This window comes from Vombatus ursinus, unplaced genomic scaffold (assembly GCF_900497805.2).
Source record: "Vombatus ursinus unplaced genomic scaffold, bare-nosed wombat genome assembly UNPS02000749.1, whole genome shotgun sequence".
Taxonomy (NCBI): domain Eukaryota; kingdom Metazoa; phylum Chordata; class Mammalia; order Diprotodontia; family Vombatidae; genus Vombatus; species Vombatus ursinus.
Genome location: NW_020940527.1, coordinates 21,063,250 through 21,083,910, shown reverse-complemented (window position 1 = coordinate 21,083,910; position 20,661 = coordinate 21,063,250). Strand labels below are relative to the sequence as shown.

Below are 20,661 nucleotides of genomic sequence, written 5' to 3'. Positions count from 1 at the left end.
GGACAGTCTGTATTTTATTAGTGATGCATTCTAGTGGATTGTTACCTAGCCTTAGTTATTGAATGGTCATTGCCTCATATAAACTGAGACCTGGAAAAGACCTTAGCTCAAAAGGGCCAAGGTCTCCCACTGTGTCTGGGGCCATCTCTAGTTGTCCTGATCTATATATTGCCACTGGACCCCGATGGCTCCAGAGGAGAGAGTGAGGCTGGTGACTTTGCACAGCCCTGCCTCAGTTAAATCCAGTTCATTTGCAAGTCAAGACATCACCTTCCTGATGTCATTGGTCCTCCTTGAGAATGAAGGACAAAAAATAATTCTAGTGGAGATTCTTTGTAAGGAATACCTTGGATTTGTCTCCATGGAAATAAAGGAAATAGGCATTTATTAAGCACCTACTAGGTGTCAGGCACTATGCTAATTTACAAATATTATCTCATTTGATTCCCTGTGAGATAGGTAATGTAAAACCTCTGTTTTGTAGATGAAGAAACTAAGATAGAGGTTAAGTGACTTGCCCAGTGTCATATAGCTAGCAAATGTCTGAGATCAAATTTGAACTAGGGAATTCCTGACGCTGGGTCTAGCACTCTAACCACTGCACCACCCAGCTGCCTTTGATGAGAAGTGAAACTTGTTCTATAAAACACAGTTTACATCAGAATAAAGAAATATGCTTATAAATGAACCCCCATTGCACGCAGCCCATTGACCTTGGGATAAGATTCATTTGGTTGCCATTGATGACCATTGGTCAGAGTTGGTCTTTACTTCTCTGGCTGGTTCCCTCATCTTGCCTTCCTTTCTCAGTGGCTCAGGAAAAGAAACCTTATCCAAAGTTGCTGACACTATTGAAAACTGTTACCAGCCTCCCCATCCTCAAGGCCTCTGCATCTCCCCTTAGCTTTCATCTCTCCAGGAGGGCTTGGAGAGGGAAAACTGCTGTTACAAAACTGCTCTCAGGGCTTCCATTTCCTTCATTGTTCCTGCTGAACTCTTTACTTCTGCCATGCAGCTCAGGCAAGGCCTCTGTTCTCCCTCTGCCCCCACCCCCTACCACCCTCTGTGTTCTCCATCTTTCCAAAGGTATCTTCTAAGTCCCACCATGACATATTTCCTTGCCTCCTGAGATCACTGAAAACTCAAAAGCTCAGGAGTCTCTTGAGGGATTCCCGTCTCCCTCTTTTCAAGAAAGCATTCTAGCTGGAATGTACTCCTTTCTCATTTTCAGAATCGTTATCTTCAGTCAGAGTTTGGCTCACCTATGTGAATTCTTCCCAGATCTCTGGGACATCTCAAGCCAGAGCAACCCTCCCTGGCCACTACTCACTTACATGTGTTATCTCTCCCCATTATAATGTAAGCTCCTTGAAGTCTGGGACCATCTGGACTTTGTATTTGCATATCTATCTTTTTACACAGTGCTTGGCACCTAGCAAGTACTTAGCAAATGCTCATTCATTCATTCATTCATTCATTCCCTCAAGTGCTCTCAATTATTGTCCCAAAAGGTGTTAAAGTCCCAAAGAAACCCCATCAATATTATTAGCATTCCAGACCTGCCTCCCCCTTACATTAACCCCCCGGGTGACACTATGGGAACCTAAGCATAAGATAATAATTTGCTCCCATTTTTAATTAAACCCTGAGCCCTCTAAGATTTCATAGTACAGCAAAAGTCAGACTCAGAAAAAGCTGAAATGTTAGCAAAACATGCCCAGATTTGAGTTCAGGGATGGGGATTGAATGATTCAGTGACAAGCCATGAGGTGCATGTAAAGAAAAGAATTATTAGCATTAAATGATTGGTAATTTGATATGCCAGGAGCCAAACGCTGAGACCTCACACACATCATTTAGAAATTAAGAGACTACTGAGCAAAGGAATAAGCTGTTGGCAGAGCACCTTATTAACTCAGAAAGAATGGTTGTGATATGTAAATAGTGGTAGTTAGCATTCCTCACAGAGATCTCCCCACTGCTAATGTTCTCCGGAGGAACAGAAAACTGGAGTGGGTGCAATTTAGCTCTAAGAGAAAAATATCTCCCCACACTGGGGAAAGAGATTTTTACATAATTCCTCCTAGGCAGGCCAGGGAGGAAAAATAGCAGGCAGTCAAATTAATTGACTCCTCTCCTCCCTCCTCCTCCCATGATCTGTTTTAAATTGTTGCATCATTTCTTTGTGCCTTATCTATCATACTCTGTGAGGAGCATTCTCTTCCTACTGCCTCCATGAGAAATCTCACCAAATGGCTTTGAAAATGGCCAGATTCAGGCGCTTAGCTGGAATTCTGCAGTGGTTTCCTTCTAGCCTTGCCTGCATGGCAGTCCAAGGGAGAGTTATCTCTGACCTCCTAATCGTCGCCACCTTGTAGCATTTCCATAGTGGCCATGCCGGGGCTGGCTCTTTTTTCTCCCTCTCTCGTCTTGCCTGCTCTCTTCCTGCCTCTCCTTTTCTCAAGCTCATTCCCACCCCCCACCCCTTGCAGAAATACAAGCCCAGCAGTGATTCAGCCCCATCTCACTCAATGCATTACTCAGTGGGCAGCCTGACACAACACTTCCCTGCGGACCAGTGCACTTATTATTTCTCCTAATGTAGGACCTTATCAGATCCGCGATGAGCCTCATGCTCTCAGTGCCCCTCCCCCATTCCCCCAATGACAGCCTCTTCCCCTCCCATCTTCTCCTCTAACTCAGGCTTGGACAGGATCTCAGATTCTCGCTCTAGATTCGATTCTTGTTGAGTCCGAGCTTCCGTTCTGCAGAAATAGTGCGTGGGACTGGGGACAGAAGCCTTAAGGCTCCTGCTTCTCTTACGGAGGCATATTAATAACACTGAAGTGTGGCCAATTAGGGGGAAGAGTCAGGTCCAGCCCCTCATGTCTATGCTCTAGTGATTTATCGACAGTAATTACTGAGGCACTTAATGGTTAGTTTGGATGGGAATTAATTCTTGGCTGGATAAATAATGCATTAAGGTTTATTTAGTCAAATGCAAGACATCCCTTCTAAGGCCAGTTGTGAAAGTGGAGAGAAGTGAAGCTCACCGGGGAAACCGGGCTCTGGGAAGCTACTGCCAGTGGGACGGGGATATGTCACGATGAGATGCAACAGGGGGACAGACAACAAGCCAGGAGGTTGACAGCATGCTCAGGACTGTAAGGAAAGATACGCTGGAAGCAGGAATATGTTGAGTCCTAAGATAAGACAGGCAAGAAGAGGTAAGTAAAACTTTTATGCCTATTTGGACCTAGAGATGCTTCCCCTCCAAACCCCAAACCATTACTATTTCCCCAATTATATTAACCTTCACGAAAATGTTTAACCGTCCTCCCCACCCCACCCCTTCTTACACATTGCTGATGGATGTTAAATGCAGCCTTTCATTCAATGCTCCAGATGCTTTGTGGCAGGTGTTTCCCGGGCTGCTGCTGGTGAGTCTCAGCTGAAGGGTTGTAGCATCCTTTATGAGCCACTCTGCTTTCCTGGGAGCTCAGCGGAAGAGCAGAACAGGTTCGCAGGTGATCAGAGACTGTTCACTTGGAGAGGGCACTTAGCACCCTTAACACCGGCATAGCAGACGTTTGCTTGCTGGTCTCCAAGCTGGTCCATTCTTTACCCATGTGCAGTTTACATGACTAAGAGTCCTTTCCATCTTAGACAATATATAGGGTTCCCTCTGCAATTTAGGTAATCATGTGGCATGTAACTGCATAGCAACTTTAAGTTTGTAAAACTTTTTTTTTCTTTTTTAAAAAAGGAAAACAGTCCAGTTTTCACCACCATAAACACATAGTAGCCTGCAGAACACATTTCCTAGTTGAATGTGGTTTTTGGCTTCCATGGAGATCAGGTATTAGGTTCTTGTTAAAACAATCTAAAGGCTATTCCCAAGAGGTCTAAATAGAGTGCAGCATGGCAGCCAGGTGGCTGGAGCAAAGGGCGGAAGCCATTAGAGGGGCTTTATTACTTCCAGCACCACAGACAGAGGAGAAGCAGTCTCTGTCCACCGCTGGAAAAGACAAAGGGAGAGAAAGATACTATGGCAAGGAAAAGACTCCGGCTGAAGATGGTATGGGTGGGTGCAATACGTGACAAAAGACAGACACTCAGCCTGGAAAGATTGATGATCTGGGCTGGGTGGGTGAGTCCTTTGCTCCAATGTGGAACAGGTTGGAGTGAGTGTATGAACACTCCAGGGGAACCACTGCTCCTTGCTAGACCCCAGGGTCTTACCTGGAGAGTAAGCCCATTTAACCTTGTCCTCCTTAGACGTCCACACATCGTCCCATCAAAAGAACATAATTTAATGCTTGTCACTCAGTGGTTTGCATGGCAATTAACTGGGGAAACATACACTCTCTATAGAGTTTGTGGGGAGAGGAATGTACTCTGGCTGACCAGCTTCCATACTTAATATTAAAGGAAAGGCAAACCCTATGTGAGAACCATAACAGAGAACTTTCAGTCTGATTCCAGTAAGCAATCCATCTGTTTTAGCAATTTCTAACTGAACTATAGAGTTCATACAACTCTGGATTTAAAAAAAAAAGTGTTCTCCTTATGAAATGACTTTGTATATTATACATTTGCTTATTCAAGTAAATGTTTTATCCCCATATCCCCTCCCCCATAGAAAGTGGGTTCCATGAAGGTAAGGACTTTTCTGTCTTTGTATGCCCAAAACCTGATTGAGTCACCCAGGAAAAGTCACTTAGCCTCTCCGACAGGCTAGCAACTTTTTTTTTTGCTTCTTTTGATGAGGCAATTGGGGTTAAGTGATTTGTCCAGGGTCATACAGCTAGTAAGTGTCATGTGTCTTAGGCCAGATTTGAACTCAGGTCCTCCTGACTCCAAGGCTCTATCCACTTTACCACCTAGCTGCCCCACTAGCAACTTTTAGAATTGTTCTACCAACTCTCTTGGACTATAAATTACAGAGAAGGTGCTGACCTGCATTGGAAGATGGGGTTTCATCTTCTAGGAGTTCCCTAATGAAATGGTTGGCCAATTCCTATCCTTATCCCTACGCCTGTCTCTATCTGCAACATCTAGCACAGGGATTTGCATATAGCAAACACTTAACATATATGTGCTGAATTTCATAACTCAACAAGCATATGTGCTGGGCATTGTGCTAGGTGCTAGAAACACAAATACAAAAAATGAGCAATCTTTACTCATTAGGAACTTATATCCTGATAAAGAAGACAGTAAGTTGCATAAACATAAAGATTAGGTAAATATAACAAGAATAAATGCAATGTTGTTAAATTCCAGGTAGTTCGGAAAGACAGAAAATTAGCAATTGGTGGGATCAGAAAGACTAATGCAGGAGATGGTGCCTAAGCTATATCTTGAAGGAAGAGAGGGATTCCAAGGACCAGAGGTGAGAAGGGAGTGTATTTCTACTATGAGAGTGGCAAGCACAAAGGCACTGTGATGGAAAATAAAATGTTTTAGGTGAGGGACAGAGAGAAAGTCAGATTGTCTAGATCCACTCTAGAGAGTGGAAGAGGGAAGACAATCCAATGAAACTACAAAGATCTGTTAGATCCAGGTTGTAAGAGGCTTTAAAAGCTAAACAGAGAGGCTAATGTTTTGTTATAGAGGTGATTCGTTTTTTGTTGTAAAGGCCATAGAGAATCACTGGACTTGGTTGAGTCGGAGAGTGAAATGGTCAGATCTGTGCTGAAGGAAAATCACTTGGGCAGCAAAGTATAGGGTGGACTGGAGTGATGAGAAACTTGAGTCAGGATGACCAATTGGGAGATGGTCATAATGATCTATGTGAGCAGCGTTGAGGGCTGAACTAAGAGAGTAATTGTGTAAGGGAAGAAAAGGTATAAGATGCTAGAATTGAATTAAACAGATTTGAAATATTGGCAGACTACTAACCCACATTGCCAACTCTGGTAATAACATATGTACATCAACAAGCTTGATTTATACCAATGACAACTTTGCCCAGTGCTACTAAGTCATCCTTAATTTAATTCAGTTGAGTTCAAAGTCATACTAGATTGAGAGATAGATAGATAGATAGAAAGATATAGTAGATACTTGATAAATATGTGTTGATGACATATATACATATATATGTATATATATTATATATATATATATATGGAGAGGGAGAGAGAGAGAGAGAGAGAAAGGGAGGCAGAGAGAGGGAGAGAGAAACTATGCTAGGTATTGGGGGCATAAAGCTAAATATCACAGAATCCCTGACCTCAAAGAGCTTACATTCTACTATTCTACTGGAGGAAAGGGAACAGCAGTACACTAGAACCAACTCCATGGGTTCTAATTGAAAACGTATTTTCAATGTAAGCATTTACATCTCAGAAGTTGGCAAATGCTACAAATCATGCAAATTTATGACTTTGTTGATTGTCTGAATTTAAGAAAGTAATGGAGAAAATGTTAATAATACGTATTAAACTTAAAAATGTGTCTTCACCTATTTTTGAAAAGCCATTTGCTAAATATTTATCAGCACAATTCTGAGGAGGAGCATATATGTATGTACACAAATTAGTATAAAATACAATATAATGGAGGAAAGGGGGAGAGCCAGACAAAGTGCTTTAGGAGTATTTAAGGAGAGATAGAGTTTACTTGGGGCCTAGGGAACCTCACAACTAGTAGGCAGCTACCCCATGCATAAGGAACAGTGTGCAGCACTTAGAGCTGCTCTCCCATGAGTTCAGAACACATTCCAACAGAAGATCTAAGTAGTGTTGTTGGCTGGTGCCAGGCTGGTGACTCTCACAAACAGAGAATTATCATCTATTCCCCAAGTGGCCATAGTCCAGCTCTCTACTAAGCAAACATCTTCCTCCTCTGCCTTCTGGGCGAAGAGGAAAGTCCAGTTACCATCCATCCAAACCTTCACTTTTCAGCTTCACCTGTCAGCAAAATGGGCTGCTCTCTTCAAATGGAAGTATAGGTTTTGGGGAACACAAGCCACTGACCACAGGGCTGAAATCAGTAATATGTCGATCACTATTGCTGATGGTCAAGCTGCTCACATCTAATAGACTGACCTGAAAGTAATTCAGAAGTCACGTTCAGTGACATTTTGGCCCTCCAATTCTGAGTGTCCTTCATGTTCTTGTTACAGCAGATGCTACCGGTTCAACTTGTTGAGAGGGTTAAGTTTGATCTTTTCAGCAAGTTTATTTTTTTTCTTTTAATTAAAAAATGTCCTACAAGATTGCATCATTTAAATCTGTTGGTTCTGTTGCTGCTGCTGCTGCTGCTGCCGCTGCTGCTGCTATTGCTGGTTTGGTTTGGTTTGGTAATTTGAGTTCTATTTAAATGACCTAGGAGAGCCTGGTCTATTACAAAAAAAGCAGAGAAAAAAAAAATCTGAACTTAACAAACACCAAAAAAAAAATGAGCACTTCCACATATAAATTATGCATGAAACTGCAAGTGTCTATTACATAGAACTTGTTTTTTCCTCTAATTCATTTTCTTTTAAAAATGAATTTTATTAATATCTTTTATTTTCACATTGCCTTAATTTCTCCCTTTATCCCTCTTCTTCCTCTCCCCTGGAGAGTTCATCATGTTTTAATATAGTATGCCATAGGACTTAGAACTGTAAGGGACTTTGTCAACCATATAAAGAGCTAGCCTGGTGCGGTAGAAAGAATGCTAGACCTGTAGTCAGGAGAGATTTGTTTAAGTCCTGCTGTTTCTGGCACTCACTTCTTTCTTTTCTTCCTTCCTTCCTTTCTTTCTTTTGGTAGGCAATCAGGGTTAAGTGACTTGCCCAGAGTCACACAGCTAATAAATGTCTAAGGCCAGATTTGAACTCAGTTCCTCCTGACTGCAGGGCTAATACTCTATCCAGTGCACTGCCTAGCTACCCCTCTAGCACTTGCCAATTGGGTGGTCAAAGTCACAGATTTAGAGGTGGAAGGAACCTCAGAGGTCATCTTTCTGACCTCAGAGTTCAGTCCAAACCTCCCATTTTACTGAGGCCAGTAATTTAAGTTAAGTAATTTGCTTAAGAGCACCACAGTTAGTAAATGGCAGAGCTGGGAACTAAGACCATGCCTTAGTGCCTCCAAACTCAGTCATCTTTCTCACTGTGCCACACTGCCTTGATTTCCTTTCCTGTAAGATGAGAAAATACTAATACCCATAGTACCTATCTCAAAGGATTGTGGTGAGGCTCAAATAAGTTAATGTATATAAAGCAACATATAAATGTTCTACCTGTTGCTCTTATGTTAAAAGGACCCCTGAACACATGTATAAACCAATACAAATTAGGAAAGACCAAGGGTTTAACCCTGAAGAGCCCACATTTTAAGAAAGGAAGTCTTTTTTTTTTTTAATTGAAATTATGGTCCTATTCTTTTGTAGACTACTGATACTTATTTCTGTCAAGTGCATTATTGTGATGGCATTAAGAAGGATGGGAAAGACTAGGGAATATTTTGTGCTTTGATTTAAAAAACACAATCTTTCAGGACAAAAGAATGGATTAACATGAAATTTAAAACCACCAACACCACAAAAACTGCATATACTTCTAATGGTGGTATGGAACCCAACTCCTTAGCATCCATGGCCCCTAGTTCAGTTCCCAGCATACCAAAAACAATAAATGTTGTTGACTCCTTAACATTATTCCTACTTTCTCCTAATTCTTCTTTACAACATGACTAATGTAAAAATATGTTTAATATGAATGTATATGTAGAGCCTATATCAAATTGCACACCGTCTTGAGGTGGGGGGAGGGGAGAGATGGGGAGAAAATTTGGAACTCAAAATCTTATGGAAGTGAATGTTGAAAACAAAAAAAATTAATTAATACAATTTTTTTTTTGAAAACCGTTATTCCTGTTCTCACAGAATATTTCTACCTCTTGAAGAAAATTCAGTTAGAAGTTCATTGCTTTCATAGGTATGCCTTTTAGAACAAGAGTCATATTGGCATTGGAAAGTTTGCATCTTGCATTAGAAGGATTTTGTGTCTTTCTTTTAACCTTTCTTCTACAATGTAAAGCAAGGCTATGAAGTCAGGGGAAATTGCCATTATTTATTTCCTTCTTGGTATTCATTTACTTTCTCTCTAAACTCGGACAGCTAAGTGGTACAATGAATAGAACACTGAGCCTTGAGTCAAAAAGACCTGAGTTCCAATTAGACCTCAGACATTTGCTTGCTCTGTGACTCTGGGCAGGTTGTTGTTTGCCTGTTCTCAAAGAGGACCTTGGCATCAGGAAATCGATGCCATGATTGCAAGTGAATTGGATTTAAGTGAGGGAGAGCTATACCAAGTTACCAGCTTCACTTTCTCTTCCAGGGCCATCTGGGTCCAGTGGCAAGATATAAATCAGGGTGACTGGAGATGGCCCGGATGCAGTGGGAGACCTTGGCCTTTTTAAGCTAAAGTCTTTCCCAGGTCTCAGTTTAACTTAATGCCATTCTTGATTAAAGCTAAGTAAGAAATGAGGCACTTTGCAAGATATTTCCTCAAGATTATTCTTTCGTTCATTCATACAACAAATATTATTGCTTATTTTACAAGGAAGAGAATCATTGTAAAATCAAGACAGTTTCACAGTTTATTTCTTTCCAGGGTACAGAAGTTTGCTTATGTTCTGGTTTTAGCCTGCTTCATCCCAACTAATCTACAAGATAGAAGTAGATCTGTCTTTGCAGATGAGCAGAAATATGATAAGGCTTAGACTTAAAGTAATAGGACTGGTTTGGGGAAGTAAAGAACTATGGGATCAGGCTCCTTATAGTCATACCTCTTGCTCTTATGTTATTAACAAAAGAAGAAATATTGATTGAAAGAAGGTCAGATTCTTGTAAATTTGAAGATGCAAGTGGGAAACAGAGGGACCACCACATTTCATTTCTGGCTGGATAGAGTGTTGAACTGAAAATGGAAATAACCAAGGTCTCTTTTTGTCTCTTCCCTTACTCATGAAATTGGGAAAACTCCCTAATATCTGCTGAACTTTGGAATCCCCTAGCCTGAGGCAACTAGGTGGCTCAGTGGATAGAGCTCTGATCCTGGAGTCATGAAGACTTGAGTTTAAATCCAGTATAAGAAACTTACTAGCTGTGTGACCCTGGGCAAGTCACTTAACCTCTGTTTTCCTTAACCCATTGTAGAAGGAAATGGTAAACCCCATGGACAGCATTAGTGTGCTATGTTCCTTGGGTCATGAAGAGTCAAATACAACTGAATGACTGAACAACAGTGAAGTCTGATGCAGAAGAGAATAAGCAACCTATGGATAGTAAATGACTTATGGATAGGGATTCAGCTTCCACTTCTTCCAATCCCTCCTAGTGGATTACACTCCCCGTTTCAAGCATCCATGTGCTTATTGCCTGACCTGTTGGCATGAAGGAGAAACAGGTCTGCTGGTTCAAGCTTTTCCTATTTATTCTCTACTCCAGTGAAGGGACATGTGTCCCAGATTGGGACAACCACCACAGAGCAAGCCAGACAGGCTTGCACGATGCCAGACAACTAGAAAGATCATTAGGCAGACGATTCCCAGGAAGGTAGGTCTCTGCTACTCTCCCACTCAGCAATGGATAAATTCCCCCAAAAGGCTACTGTGGAAATAGTTATCTATCTTTAGGGGCTGTCTAGCATTGCAAAGGCCAAGGCAGCATGTGTTTCTTAAGCACCTACTATGTGCCTAGCACTCTGTTCTATATAACAGGATAGAGTGGAAGACACAAAATAAGTCAAGTCCCTGCCTTCAAGGAGACATAATCCAAACAAAACAACCAAAGAGCAATGAATATATAGAGAAGGAGCTATGGAGTCATTTTGCTTTTCTGTCACTCAATTTCTTAGCTGTGAAATGAGGGTAATAATACTTACAGAACTTCTGAGACAAGAAGATAATAAGGAAAGCCTCAGATAAACATAAATAAGACTTATATGAACTGATGCAGAGGGAAATTAGCAGAACTGCAAGAATAATTTCTACTATCACACCAATATCATAAAATGAATAATTCTGCGGTCCTTTTTACAACCTGATGAAGAATGAAATAAGCAGAATCAGGATAACAATTTATACAGTGATAACTTTGAAAACTCTAAGAACTATGATCAATACAATGATCATTCATGATTCCAGAGAGAAAGGGAGAGACCGAGATAGGGATTAAGAATAGGAATTGGGGAGTAAAGGGATAAGAAACTGTGTTCTGACAGGGAATTTTCAAAATTTGAGATTTTGCATGTAAAATAATTTGGAATGATAATGACATAGAAAGTGTGACCACCCTTGTGGGTGGCTAACATAGAATGGAGAAAGGGGCCATGGGAATTTAGAAGTTTCTTGAATGGGAAAAGTAACCTTCAAAGTCATACAGAGGTTGCCTAGACCTGGACATGACCTAGTCCCCATGACTACATGCAGCACTGTGGCAGTGGAAGCCTGGGAAGTCCATCACCTTGGAAGGCTCCATTGCAAAGACAAGCTTTCTCACTCTGTCTTTGGCTCGCAAGTTAAATGTTCTTTATCTAAGAAAAAGCCTGAAATCTGAGACTCCAGCAAAATCTTCTACCTTCCTCTTCAGCATCTTCCAAGAGAAGTTGTCATTAAGAATGAAATTGATTTCTTTTCTATGGTTTCTTCTCAGAATACCCCAGTCACTGACAAGCTGTACCCATCTTAGGGGTCCTGAAGCCTGTTAAGAAGGTGACCTTAGGGGGCAGCTAGGTGGCACAGTGGATAGAGCAGCATCCCTGAAGTCAGGAGGACCTGAGTTCAAATCTGGCCTCAGGCCAAACACTTGACACTTACTAGCTGTGTGACCCTGGGCAAGTGACTTAACCCCAATTGCCTAGGAACAAAAAAAAAAAGGTGACCTTAGAATCTTGAATGCTCTAGAAGGCCTGAGCAAGCTAGAAATGCTAGAAATGCTTGAAATCTGGGCCCAGGGACAAACTGTCTCTGTCATCCTGAGGTCATCCTAGTTAAGTTCAGAGGGTCTCATCACTAAAAAGCTGATTTTTATTTACTTATTTTGGCAACTCACAGAGATTGTCTAATACAGTGTGTATAGGTGATCAGTGTGTGATCTCTGTCAGTGAAAGAAACCATTGACTACGATGCAACCTCAGATCATTTGAAGAGTTGCAGTAGCTAAATCTTAATCCAGGCCTGACAAAGAATCCTTCTGTAATACAACCAATAGGTCATCAATCTACACTTCAAGACCTAAATTCATGAGGGACCTACTATTTCTTAAAGCAGTCTAATCTACCTCCTGGTCATACAATCACAGAACTGAAGTTGGAGGATTAGTGAACTAATCAGTCAATAAGCATGTATTAAGTGCTTACTATGTGCCCACAAAGCATTGGGAATGCAAATAAAGAGAGTCCTTGCCCTCTAGGAGCTTACACTCTAATGGGGGAAGATAACACAGAAAAGGGAAATGAAAAAGGGTGGGGTGGTGATGGTGGTGTTGGTGAGATGTGCTAAACTTACCTAGTGTGAGGACATGGTAGAGAAAGTCCCGTGGAGATGAGTCAGCAGTGCAACCTGGATGGATCTTAGAGGCTAACCAGCCCATTTATTGTTAATGATGAATAAGGAAACTGAGAGGGAATTTGGAGTACTAGGTAGAGATCCGGCTTTGAAATCAGGAACAATCCAACTGGGCAAGCCAACATCTTGGAGCTTCAGGAAATTCTCCAAAATGAGAAACTGCTTAGTAGGTTCACAGCAGCAGTGGTGGTAGAGGGACTTTCTTATGGGGCAGTTCTCTACAAACAAAAGCAACCCCCCCAAAAAAAGGGGGGCAAGAAAGAAACCGTCTTAGATGGGTTAAATGGCTAGCCTTAGATCACACAGTTGGTAAGCGGCAGAATTAAGATCTAAACTCATTTCCTCTGGCTTCAACTCGAGCACCCTTCCCATTACACATGCTGCAAGGACAGATGAAGTCCGTTACCAGGCCCGTATAAAAAGCCTCCCTAGTTTATTAAAACCTGCCAGAACTCATGCGTCACAGCCAGTGTCTTAGAAAACCCTTCCAAAGTCACCTCCATGTAACAATGATGTAATTGGAGCAGGACTTTGGTGGAAGAGAACTAGATCCAGGGATAAGGAGTTCCCTGCTTGCTTTGCCCATCACTCAGGTTGACAGCTAAGGGGTTTGGGTAATTTGGGCACTCATTAGCTGTCTCATGGCACCAGATCCTGGTTTGCTGGTTTGCCTCTACCTGAGGACCCAGCAAAGCCAAAGGTATAACTGGCTACCTTGATGGAGCATTTTAACAGTGGATGGCATCTCTCTTAACAGAGATAATAAGTACTAAGCTCAGGTAATAAAGAAAAATGCAATCTATAGTTCTGTGTATTATATATTAACCTTTTTTAATTAAAAAAAGATCTCAGTGAGATAAGATTAAGGAGATTCTATTTGTATCTATCTACAATTCAGGGCTCTAATCCCTAAATTCAAGACATGGACTCAAAATGCAGCATGTGTTTGGAGTTAGGGTTTATTTTAAGAATCAGATGGTGTATCAGAGTAATTATAAATGGAGCCCAGAAAAATGCGGATAAACCCTCTCTGCTGGAGAGCTCTTCACTTTGCAAAAGGGCAAGAAGACCTTTTCTGAATAATAGCATGAATTCGTGTAACACTTCAAGGTTTACCAAGTGCCTTACAAACCTCATTTGATCCTCACTGAAACCCTGGGAGGTAGGTGCTATTGTTAACCAATTGGTAGAATGAGGAACTGGGGACAGATAGCAATTAAGTGACTTGTCCAGTTGAAAAGCACCTAAGGCAGAATTTGAACTCAGGTCTTCATGACTCCATGTCCAGCACTCTATCCATCAAACCATCTAGTTTTCCACTCTAAGGGCCTAAGCTGGCAGGGATCTTAGATAGATCACTAGTCTTACCTTCCATGTTGCTCATAAACTCCTATTCCTTCCCATACTAGTGGCCTCCCAGCCTCTGTTCGGTGACAGAAAAGGAGCTCCCTCCCTCCCATGGCAGCTGATTTGGGCATTAGGTAGTTCTGATTGTTAGATACTTCATGATACTGCATGAAAATCTGTCAAAATGAGAGCATATTAAACAGTTTTGGAAATTGTCAATCAATCAAAAATCATTAATTAAGTGATTACTGTGTGCCAGGCACTTGTTTGGCAACAACAACAAAAAAATAGAAATATTTCCTGTCCTCAATGAGATTACATTCTAATAGCAGAGTCTCAGACAACATATGCATTAGAATACAAGTTTTTTTATAAGTAGGGGTGGTTTCATTTGTTGGGTTTCTATCTGCAGTATCTAGAACAGTGCTTGGCCCACCATAGGTGCTTAACAAATGCTTTTTGATTGATTAATATACATAAATCGAGATATACAAGATAAATGTAGAAGAAATGGAATTAAAATCTAAAAAAATAATCTTGTCCTCAAGGAGATTGTGTTCTTATTGGGGAGACAACACATACTTTAGCATGAAAGCTTCTTGTGAATAGGGATGGTTTCATTTTTTGTATTTGTATCTCAGCATTTAGGACATATGCTTGGCATATAGTAGGTGCTTAATAAATGCTTGTTGATTGATATGCATGGATCGGTACACACAAGGTAAATGCAGAAGAGACAGAAGATAGTTTTTAAACTCTGGTTCTCTGGAAGCCAGTGTGCTATTCCATGCTGCCTCCAGATATACAAACTTGTTTTGAATCTCCTAACTCTATTCAACGATTCAACAAATATTTGCTAAGAACTTACTATGGCATAGCGGGGCATCCTGGGAGATAGGAAGGCCCAGGTACAAGTTCCACCTTTTCCACAGAATATATAGTCCTGGATAAAATATTTAACTTCTCTATGTCTCACACAATTCTCTAAGATTTTGAGGTAGAGAAGAATTGTCTATCTGCATTGGTGAAGGGAGTTTCCACACTAGAAATTTCCTATACCTATGAAATGGCAGATCCGGACAAAAGCATGTGTCAAGCACTGTGGCAGGTATTGGGGATGTGAAGACAAAAATGAATCTATTCCTGTCCTCAGGATGCTTACACTCTCCCGTTCATTCCTGTGTATATATAGCTATATAACTATATAGCTCAGTCTTGATCTCACAGGAAGAACTGGAAGGAAGAACAGAGTTCACTACCCACCTACCCCATAATCTCCTTTTGATGATCTCCAGAAAGAGAGCTTCATTTCCCAGATTCTTTTAAGTAGGGCTACTTTTATATGTAGCTATGGCTGCTGGAAAGGTAGGGGCCACAACACCTCAGAGATAATTGCTAGCTCAATTTCTCACAAGGGTTTCTGCCCTGTATGAAGGCTACAAGGGGGCCAGGCTAGAAGGAAAACTGGTGGTTTGGGGTTGGCTTGGGGTGAGGTAGGGAGGGAACCTCTACTACTCCCAGGGCTCTTTGGCCCAGAGTTCTGGACTGCCTCCATTGACATCTGAGGGAAGATGTGGTCCAGTGAATCATACATTTAGCCCAAGTGACTCCTGAAATACTTTTGTGAGAGGCGGAGTATATCATGAGAATGTTTCAGTTCCAAATGGGGAGGAGGGGGAATGACCTTTTGCTTTGTTTATCTTGGGGAGCTGGGATTTCAAGATATGTTCCTGACCTAAGTCATTACATTCTCAAATCCTAGAGCCAGCCTTTTTCTTAAACAATTGACTTGGATCTTCATATACTATTACAGAGTTGAACAACCTCTATAGATTAGATCAAGTCAATGCCATGATTACAGATCACCACATAGAAATGACCAATTCCCCTGTCCCTAGCTCCTTGAAAAATACATGCATGTCCCCTACCAAGAAAATCCTAATTGCCTCTTAAGTAGCCTGGCCCTTCACTGGTTCTGGATACATGAACCACATGCCACTGAAGTGTATCTACCCTCTTCCTTATAGCACTCAAATTCAACTGGATTTTTCTGTGTCATAACCCCTATTCACATTCCCTGGCCCTTCTTGGGAATGCCCAGGGAGATTTACCCTTCACAATGTAAGTGTGCCAGTGTGCCTGGCTAACTGAATTTTCTGGTTTGGAGTGAATAAAATGTTCTGTTTCACTTCTTTTTTAAATTTTGGAAGAACATCTGTGTTAGTAAAAGATGTTAGTATTTTGTTGGTAGGTTTTGGAATAATTTACAGGTACCAATAATAACATCCTGCTTCCTGGACTTATTTACACTTGATTGGAACAGGAATGCTATTAAATTGTATTCACAGGCAAGCATCTCCTGCCTTCACACTGGGTTTAGTTTTGTTTTTGTTTTTGTTTTTGTTTTTTTAAACCAACGTACTATAGCTACAGGAGTCAAAGAACAGATGCAAAGCATCAACTTCTTGTTAATGACCAAGGTCTGGATTGTTTGTATCGCATGGTGGATTTTATACTATTTTTATTTTATTTTAAGATGAAATCCCTAAGGATGCCTACACAGTCATTACTTCTGCTCATTGCATCACAGTCTTCCTTGTGAGTTACTCTTAAGCAAGTGGGCCCAGTGGGATAAGATGACTTCTTTGAGGTAACTCATGAATCTAAGCCCAAGCCACATAACCTCTCCAAAAACGTATTACCAAAGCCATGAGAAGGGAGCTTGCTGAAATGCTGCTCCAATCGCTGAACTCAGATTTGTTGTATTGAACAACAGTAATCTTGGAGGATAAGTGATAAAACATATTTCCTTCCTCTCAGTACCGTGGATGCAGAACATTACATGCTCTATCCATCACAGTCATTTTGCTCACTGGTTTTCCTTAATTGTTTTTCTTAGTTCAACGGGTAGGAGGTTGAGTAGTTCAGGAAATGACAGTGATGTAATAATCAAATACATCAATAGTTTTTAAAATGTTTCTCCAAAACACAGCTACAACCTTGGCACTACTTTAAAATCTTGACTTTGTATTATTCATATGTCAGTCTGTCTCCTGACAGAAAGGGCTAAATACGCTTTGGGAATCTCTTGCTTGTCTGGCTGATTACCCCCACTTAAATGGAACCTCAGCATCAGGGTCTGGCTCCCTTCAAGGCTAACTAGCAGATCCTTTTATAAAGCACTCTGACTCGAGAGGTTTTAAAACATAGAATGGTTTTATTTACACAGTAAAGAACACAGAAGGACTTCCATTCCCATTTATAATTGACTCTGCTTATACCCTGCTCCTCACTGTTGTACTGAGGATCCACATCCCATGACTGCTCCCCAGTATTACATTGCCTTTCTCCTCTTTTCCTGGAAGGTGTCATGGGTCCTGCTCACCACTATTGTTATCCTCTGACAGATGATGCTACTTTTCAAAAAACTGGACCATGTAGTAATTATATTGGGTCCTTGGCCAATAGTAGCATCAAATGCCTTTTGGTCATTTAAAATCACCCTCTATTTTACACTTAGTCCTATGCCCATAGCCATACCCCATGCAAGAGCTTTTTACAGGTGGTTATTGGAATGCTTCTTTCTCTTATCAAAGTAGTCTCTGTTTCTTACTTCAAGTTTTCTTATGGCAAGACCCTATTTATTTCTCCCTCCCCTACACCTAGGTGTTGTTGCATCTACTCACCTCAAAACCATCTATTGAGTCTTATAGGTGTTCAGAGAGACATTCTTCTGTCTCTTCTTTTCATGTCTTCCTGTTCTGTATTACACCAACTATTTCAATCTCCAAAAGGGAAGGGTTCATAGAAAAGCCCCTGGCAGAGGAGAAGAGTACCTGGCAGCTATTCCCAGAGCACATATCTGTGACTTAGAGAGAGACATCTCCTTAGTGCCATGTTGTAGGGCTGCAGTCCTTAGCTCTCCAAAATCTCCAACTATCACTTCTTCCCATCAACACTCATAACAATTAGTTCCTCACATTGTCCAACATGGGACGATATGAACATTCACCACCCTTGATGCCTGATCCCCTTTAGAGCAAAGGTCTTTATTCACATAGTATAATAGAAAAGCATAAGATTTAGAATCAGAGGGCTTGGGGTAAACTCTCAACTCATTGGATCTCATTTTTTTTATCTGAAAAGTGAGAGTTGGACCAAATGACCTCTAAGATCCCTTCCAGTTTGAAATCTTTTAAAATTATAGATATATTTTATTTTATATCACTTTCATTGTTTAACACATCCTTCCCCACTCACCCATCTATCCCTTGTAACATGGAATAAAAAAGGGAAAATAAAGCAGTTCAGCAAAACTAACCATTCTATCAACCAAGACTTATAGAATCATATTATTCTACACTCATAATCTCCCACATCTGCAAAGAAGGGCTGAAAGTTTTGCTTTAAATTATTGACTCTCTTAGAATCCCTTGCTTCCATCAAGGCTCAGTTCAAGGGCCACCAACTACCATATTTGAGACCTTTCTTGGTCCCTCTGGCTACTAGTCCCCACATTAAATTGTTTTGTATTTAATTTGTACATGTTTTATATATGTGTTGTTCAGCCACCAATAAAATATAAAGTCTTTGAGAACAGAGACTGTGTTGTTTTTATCTCTGTGTCTCCAGCACCTAACATGGTGCCTGGCAAATAGCAGATCCTTAATAAATACTTGGATTAGATGCATGATCCCTTGATCTATGTTGCACATCCATTGGAGTTAAATGATTCTCCAGCTGTGGTTATACACAACTCTAAGGCTGGTTGCACAGGGCCACTGGATTTTCCATTTCTGATTCAATTGAGTCAATCTGTTCTGAGCAAAAATAGAGTTCAGATGTCCCAGTTCCAATCCACCTAATGAAAGTTGTCTCTTTGTTTTCTTTCTTAGACATGTAACATTGACCCCAAAGAACATTACAACACAATTACTTACATACTAACTGCCCATCATTTTCTGCCTCTATCATTTTCATCTTTGAAGAAAAGCATGGCCAGGGTTGAGCAGTGATATAAATGCAATGATATAAATGCCTGGAGACAGAGGGAAGGTCTTACAGGCAAGCTCTCAAAGTTTCTCCTGGCTTAAGTTCTAGGACAATTGCTATTATCTCAGAGCTTGTGCAGTTGTTAAAACTCATCCAAATCTGAAGCTGCACTGAGGTACTAATTTGCTATCATATAAATCCCAGAAAAACAGGATACAGTTAAGAAAGGTCGATTCAAATGATCAGGAAATTACTATAATCAAAAATTAACCTAATCAGAAATTAAAAGGGCCCAAGTGGAAACCTGGCATAAAATCCAACTCCATTCAATAAGCATTTATCGAGTGCTAGCTACAGTGTGTTAGATCTGAACTATAATAGGTGCTAAGGATACAAAGACCAAAAAAAAAAAAAAAAACCACCTCCACCTTCAAAGAGATATATTCAATTTATTACATTATATTCACATAACATACGTATATATGCACATATATATGTATATATGTATACATATGTATGTATACAAAATGCTTATGTTCTATTGGGGAATACAACATGTATACAGATAGAAAATACAAAGTTAACTTCAGGCAAGAAAGAGTGCTAACAATTGGGAACATGAAAAGTCACATCTGGCAACTAAACTAAGGCTTGAAAAAGATAAAGATTCCAAGATCTGGAGGTGAGAGAAAGGATTATGTCCTCTCATATTAATAGCTAATTATTAAAATTAGGGAAACCCCAGCTTTTTTTCCCAGTCCTATTTCCTTGTCCAGTCTCTCAAGAACAGGGCTGATGGAAGATAGGATTAATGTTCTTCTCATTCTGGGTATTGCTACTCCACCCAACTAGCTCAGGCTTGGGTGGGGGATATAGATTCTTTGTCTAGATTGCCCAAGCCTAGAAGTGGTCTGGATAATAGGGATAGTCTCTCTGGCCAAGAGTGACATGATGTCATTCTCAGCCCCTCATTGAAATGAGCTCCCCTCTCTTTGTAAAGTCCACCTCTCATTAATTGTTAGCCAATTAGAGTTGATTAAACACTCCTCTTCCAAGGGCATATAAACCATGAGCTGGCCACCATGATGGCCTTTGGCATTCTAGAGTGCCACTGGCCCTTTTATTAAAAATGCTGGCATTATTAATAAAATGATTAAATTACCCAGAAATTATGTATCTTGAACTTTTTAAATGCCACAGCTGAGAAAGCAAAGCATTTTAGGCCACCTGTACAAAGGCATGATAATGACAGATGGAATGGTATATATGGGGAGCCACTAATAGGTCAGTATAACTTAAATGGATAGTATTTGAAGAGATGTAAAAGGAAATAATGTGGGAAAAGTAGATAGGAACTATGTTGCAAAGGGATGGAAATGTTAGACTGAGGATTTCATATTTTCCCTAGAGGTACTAGGGAGCCACTGAAGAATGTATTTAAGCCAGGTTAGTGAGCACCATCCTTACTTTATACATGTAGTAGCCTCTTCTGTTTTCATTTTAGACTCAGACTATGATCTGAAGTCAGATTGGTGGGGCATTCAGTTAGTTTATCAGTGTGTGGTCCCTGATCAGGTATAGCATACGGACAATGAGATTGGCCTAGAATTGAACAGGATGATAGTAGCAACCGTGGTGCTCTGTGGTTGAAAATCATGGGATTATTGTGCTCTCCCCCAAAATAAAAATTGCAAGTGACCTAAAGGGCAATGAAGAGATACATGGTGAGCATAAGCAGACTGAAGTATATTAA

At 40.7% G+C, this 20,661-nt stretch overlaps 1 protein-coding gene across 5 annotated transcripts in view; it reads left to right on the top strand.

Moving 5' to 3' along the window:
• Positions 1 to 20,661, top strand: part of ARHGAP22 (Rho GTPase activating protein 22) — a 421,947-nt gene that overhangs the window by 56,778 nt on the left and 344,508 nt on the right. Inside the window, exon 1 of one of the 5 annotated variants that reach the window (XM_027860621.1) lies at positions 3,181 to 3,227. The exons of the other annotated variants lie outside the window; for them this stretch is intronic. Coding sequence (XP_027716422.1) covers positions 3,194 to 3,227 — 34 coding nt within the window. The 5' untranslated portion in view covers positions 3,181 to 3,193. Of the gene's footprint in view, positions 1 to 3,180; positions 3,228 to 20,661 lie in introns of those variants that run through there. 5 annotated transcript variants of the gene reach the window in all.